This window comes from Gadus chalcogrammus, chromosome 7 (assembly GCF_026213295.1).
Source record: "Gadus chalcogrammus isolate NIFS_2021 chromosome 7, NIFS_Gcha_1.0, whole genome shotgun sequence".
Classification (NCBI taxonomy): Eukaryota; Metazoa; Chordata; class Actinopteri; order Gadiformes; family Gadidae; genus Gadus; species Gadus chalcogrammus.
Window position 1 is genome coordinate 18,055,116 of NC_079418.1, and position 6,000 is coordinate 18,061,115.

The 6,000-nt window shown below is 44.6% G+C and overlaps 1 protein-coding gene across 1 annotated transcript; it reads right to left on the reverse strand.

Annotated features, from left to right (window-relative positions):
* Positions 1-5,013: 5,013 nt before the first annotated feature.
* LOC130386029 (B-type lectin plumieribetin-like) lies at positions 5,014-5,776 on the reverse strand. The gene is made up of 2 exons (XM_056594816.1): positions 5,567-5,776; positions 5,014-5,283 (listed from the first exon to the last, which is right to left on the reverse strand). Exons 1-2 carry the CDS (start codon positions 5,657-5,659, stop codon positions 5,014-5,016), a joined length of 363 nt encoding a protein of 120 aa, XP_056450791.1. The 5' UTR covers positions 5,660-5,776.
* Between the last annotated feature and the right edge of the window lie 224 nt (positions 5,777-6,000).

The window sequence follows — 6,000 nt, forward strand, 5'->3', positions numbered from 1 at the left end:
CGCTGACGCCTTGGACAAAGCGCGCTACTGCGTGTTGGGCTGCAGGGACCTGATTGTGACAGTCGACCACAAGCCATTACTTAAACTCCTTGGCGACAGAGCACTCGACGACATACCCAACCCCCGTCTCAGGAACCTCAAGGAGAAGACCCTGCGCTATCGTTTGTGCAACATACATGTCCCCGGAATGAAGAACAGGGCTGCAGATGCCTTGTCGGGCAGGCCGGTCGGCACACCGTGCCCGTCGCCCATGGATCTTCCAGACGACAATGCCGCCATGGTGACCCACCTCTCACCCAGCGCACACACTGATGTGCTTTCTCTCATACGGTGGGCAGGGCCGGTGGCCGATGATGATGAGGAGGGCGACCTGGCCTGGTGCGCTGCGGGGCTTGAATCACTGCAGTCCGTGACATGGGACCACGTCAGGGAGGCCATGAGCAGCAGCATCGATATGCGCACCGTTGAGGAGAAGGCAGCAGACAGCTCCCGCGAGTCAAGGGCTGGGATGCCGGTGGCGATTCGTGGCTTCCATCAGTACCGCGAGGACATCACATCAGCTGATGGGGTGGTCCTGTGCAAGGATAGGGTAGTCATACCACCCTCACTCCGTGGCGAAGGTCTGAGCGCCCTGCATGCTGCCCACCAAGGCGTCTCCATGATGACCGCCCGCGCGGAATCATCTGTGTTCTGGTCAGGCATGTCGGCTGACATCTGCGCCACTCGGAATAACTGTGAACATTGCCACCGGGTGGCACCCTCTCAGCCCGCGCCGCCGCTGACCCCGCCTGTCATGGCCATCTACCCCTTCCAGGCTGTGTGTTCAGACTTTTTCATGCACAGGGGTGTACACTATCTTGTGATAGTTGGCCGCTACTCGAATTGGCCAATCATCTCGAGGTCGACGGGTGGCGCCACAGACGTCATATTCCACCTACGCCGTGCCTTTGCCACGTACGGGACTCCGGAAGAGCTTGCATCGGACGGGGGACCAGAGTTCACCTCCGCCGAGACCAACGCCGAGGCAGATGGGGCGTGCACCACCGCCTCTCATCGGTGGCCTTCCCCCACAGCAATTGCCCAGCAGAGATCGGGGTGAAGACGATGAAGCGGCTCATCATTGACAATACAGGCCCGAAGGGCGAACTCGACACCGACGCTGTGCAGAGGGCGATACTCCAATACCGTAATACACCGGACCCTGACACAAAGCTATCCCCGGCGAAGTGTGTCTTCGGCCGGCCCATCCGCGACTTCATCCCGATTGCCCCCGGGAGGTACAGGTAAGGTAATATACATTTCTTACGGAGAAAAATAATACCTCAGGGGTAATCTTCTTTAAGGAGATTATCAAGATACCAATGTGTGTGGTGGTTGAAGTGCTTTTGCCTTCAATTCTCAGGGATATTCCGAAGATGGCGATGCCTCCTCACGAGCCAGTGGGAAAGCAACTCCGGGGAACAGAAGCAGTCTCTTTCAGCAACGGTCATTCACTCGGCTGAGTTCTGTTCTTCTTCTTGTGGATTAATTTTGCCGACAGGCTTCCGGATTATTATCAAAAGGAAAACCGAGACAGTGATTAAAAAGACAAAAAATCTAGTCAAGATGATACAAATGTAGCCTATTCATGACAACTTAAAGGGGACCTATTATGCTTTTTCGACTTTTATAACCTATAAACGTTGTTATAATGATTGATAGTCATGTTTAACCATACTAAAGTGTCAAATAATGACTTACATGCATTTCGATGTATTCCCTGCTGACAGTCTGGGGTGGCTGTGCAGAGCGCTAAACACTCGGGACAACAATTGCGATTCACTTGTTCACATTTCCGGGAAACATCTACATAGACCTACTCCTGCCACGCCCCCATATGCCTCCCCCATATGTCAAATCTGCGCTCCAAGGAAGGTAACCAATCACAACGGAGTTGGGTTGGCAGGAGGGGGGCGAGGGGGCGGAGAAGGACGAAACGGAGCGTTGACAGAGAAGGCTGAAAGCGCCCAGATGAGAGGAAGAGTTTCCCGAAAATCTACATTGTTTTTTGTGTATGGTTAAACATGAAAAACAATCATTATAACAACGTTTATAGGTCATAAAAGTCGAAAAGCATAATAGGTCCCCTTTAACAGTGTTCACCTGTTTGAGGGAAAATGATTGAGTCTTTAAGGAACATCTTTTCCATATTTCTGATCACAGTATGGAAAAAAGCAGAGTTAATGGGAGGCCCTAATCCAGGGGATTCCCTTTGTCATTCATAACACCCCCTGATCCTCTGCTGGGGGCCCCTTGGATCAGATGACGTCATCGTTTGCGTATCTGGCGTCCACACAAATCCTAACATGAAAACGCATACGGCCGTTTTTTTTTTTTTCACACTGGGACCTGGTTTAAAAAAAGTGTGTTTTCGGGCTTTGGTTAAAGTCAACAATTGAACTTTGCAATCAGTTCAAATTCATCTCATATGTTGACATTATGCTTCTTATGAAGTCACGCTATCAAGCTTGGTGACCAGGAGCATACCTTCAGAACTCCCCAATAAAGCAGTCCAAACCAGCAGGCACTGTGGAAGACTGTTTGTTTTCCATCGTTGTTTTTGGAGAGCATCAGGAGCAAAGCAGCGTAGCAAGATTAGCCTGTTACAGCCTTTATATGTTGGGGAGCTGCAACATTATAACTGATATATATCATATTTTTGCTGTAGGTATATGCTTCGCCGTTCAAATGTTTTTCATGCATGGTTGAATGGCTAAGGAATTTGACTAGAAGTAAGCTTTGCCTTTTCTCGTAATCACCGGAACCAAACTCAGGAAATAATTAGAACCCTCAGATCCTCCTGTCCCTGCTCAACTGGCTTACTTTCTATTGCACCAGACTAGGCAGTAAGGACTTTCTGGTTAGACTCCTTTATTGGGAAACCACATTCCCTGACCTCTGACCTACTATCGTCCATCAAATAGTACATGGTATTTTAGAATGACCAGCCAGACAACATTCTGTTTGTTGAACGAGAAGAAGATGGATAATTGAGGTGAAGGAATTTGGTACCTTTTGAAAATATGTTGCGTATTTAATGAATTCTTAATGAAACAGACTAATCTATGGGCAGAATGAACGCTGGACCCCAACCCCTTGGGTCTCAAACCCAAACACTTCTTTTAGAATCAGTCTTGCTGACTGGCGATGAAAATCTTGCAGTTAAAGTCAACAATTGAAAGTTGCAATCAAGTCAAATTCATCATGACCTCAAATGGAGACATTATGCTTCTTATGAGGTCATGCTATCCAGCTTGGTGACCAGGAGCATGTAGCTTCAGAACTCCCAAATAAAACAGTCCAAACCAGCAGGCACTGTGGAAGACTATTTGTCTTCCATCATTGTTTTTTGAGAGCATCATGAGCATAGCAGCCTAGCAAGATTAGCCTGTTGCAGTCTTTATATGTTGGGGAGCTGCAACATTATATCTGATATATATCATATTTTTACTATTGGGATATGCTTTGCAGTTCAAATGTTTGCTCATGAATGGGTGAATAATTTGACTAGGAGTGAGCTTTGCCTTTTCTCTTAAGCACCGGACCCAAACTCGGCTAATACTTTGCAGCTAAGAAAGGATCACGATTCAGCTGTTATAACATACTTAATGCAACCTGTTCCCAAATAATATTTATCGGACCAAGATATGAATGACGATCAAACAATGAATTGATTGAATCAGTTGGTTATAGGGATGGGCGTGAGGAATCGATTACTCAAGTACTCCTCGTTAAAAATGAACTCGGTTGGTGGACAGGCAAACTCGAGTTTGCATAATACACACACAAAAAACAATTTTTCTGAAGCAAATGTATACATTTTCTGTGCGGCGCCACTAACGCATGCCGTGAGCAGTGGCACAAAGCAAATTAAATGTATCCAATTTCTGTGTGGCGCGTGCCGTGCCGCGCGCAGGCACGCCAGAATTAAAAAAGTTAAGAGATGGCGGTTAAAGCAAAGCGCAGCGAAGAATTGAAGTACTTTAACGAAATAGGAGATCATAAGGTGAATTGTAAAATATGCCAAGCAAAATCAAGCTACCAGAGTACTACAAGTAGGCTACTATGCGGCAACATATGCTCCTGAAACACAACTGTGAGTTCGGGAAAGCAGACCCGCAGCAACCAAGTGTGTCGGCTATTTTCACCGCCGCAAGACGCAGCTATCCCGGCTGTGTAGAGAAGATCACAACGCTGAGTATTTCCATAGTACATTTGCTGCCGTTTTATTTGCAGCTTTAAATTATTTGCAATGGTTAGGCTACTTGTTTTGTTTTTTGTTTTTTTTAAACCGTTACAGGCCTTGGTTCGACGTGATTTAAATTGTGAGACGCATATTTATTTTTGTAAGGAAAATGAGTTTTGAACGTTTGCAAAAATAAATAATGAATACTCTGATAACTCTGACTGTTTTGATGGAGAATAAGCATTACATGTTTGGTTGGTAATATTACCGTTCATCACTAGGCCTATTCCTGCTGCAGATGCGTTGCATTCTAAAAATAGATTTGATTAAACGAGTACTCGATTGATCCTCGAGGAATTCCTTTGATCACTCGAGTTTGGAATTTACTACTCGTGCCCATCATCATGAAAACCTAAACAGAGTATGACAGGTGTTGATGGTTTTAAATAGGATAACCATTTATTAAAATATACCTATACTATTCTAATATTCATACATATTTTCAGTTTAGTAACCATTAATAAGTAAATAGCAGTGTCAGAACTTTTATTTTTTTCTGTAGGTTTGGTTCCGTTCATATTCATTCATCAAGAAAGCAGATGAAAATATTTCATGGAAAGAGAAAAGTGCTGACAATTAAGCTGACGAACAAAACCATTTTTTTTAAATCTTTATTGTCATCCAGAATCTCAACATATGATGAACGGAGATGTGTGCTCAAGCACAGAGATCAGCTGTCAAACACAGAGATCAGTTCTCAATCAAAGAGATCTTTCCCGAACAACATCTCAACACTCTTTCTGACCTTCAGAATTCTCAGAGCTCCAGACGGTCTGAGCATCCTTGTCCAGGACCAGGTGACCTTCGTTTGTCATGGTCAGACGCATCTTGTTGGAGTTTGCTTCATTCCAGGTGACAGAGGACCACACGGCTTTCCTCTCCTTGGTGTACATAACCAGGTTGTTGTCCTCTTGCAGCAGAACTCTGATTCCCCCATCGTTAGCCGTGTTGGAATGCCAGCTTGGAGACCACTTGTAGATGACAAAATTGCCGTCATCCTGGGATTGGTTGAAATCAAGTTACGAAGTTATTATAAGGTATCGAAAGAGCCACCCCTACTTTTTTTTTTTTTTTTTTAAACAAGCAAGAAAATATTTGCTACTTCTTATCTATTTAAATGTTGTACTTGTTTGGAAGTTTTTTTTGTTGTTTTGTGAAGTCATAATAATTTCCCCTATCTGCTTTGAAACGCTTGATTCAAATTACACATCAAACCTTTCAACAAATGTTATGATAAACTGAATTGAGATGATGGAAACGAAAATAACTTTTTTTGCTCACCTGAAAGATTGCTTTGTGGCTCCCATCTTGACTCATAAGGGAGTCGCCCTTACGAAGCTCCTGGTTGGTGGCTATGAAGTTGAATTGCGTCATTCTGAAGACTCACCCTAAAAGACACAATAATAGGGACTCAAACATCATCTATGGAGTTGAAGTTCTCATACAGAGGCAGGCACTCTCAAATATATTCTCACAGCAGATTTCCCTCACTCATAACTGATGGATTGCTATGATCAAACAATAGCTCCTAAATATTACCTACACCGTATCTAAAGTGTATTCTAGTTGGTTATTTTAAACCTTTTACTAAGTGCAGAGTTTCCTCACACATGTGACTGACCTGTGAAGGCAGATGTAGATGTTGTGATGAGAAGTTGAGGTGAAGCTGTCGTGGAGTTGGCCGCTATTTATCGTTCCAAGACAAGGTAAGGCAG

Bases quoted from the DNA above. Each gene is read 5' to 3' on its own strand.
- LOC130386029 (XM_056594816.1), bottom strand. From the start codon at position 5,659: ATGACGCAATTCAACTTCATAGCCACCAACCAGGAGCTTCGTAAGGGC. The intron at 5,284-5,566 runs GTGAGCAAAAAA...AACCAATCCCAG, and splicing joins GCCACAAAGCAATCTTTCAG to GATGACGGCAATTTTGTCAT.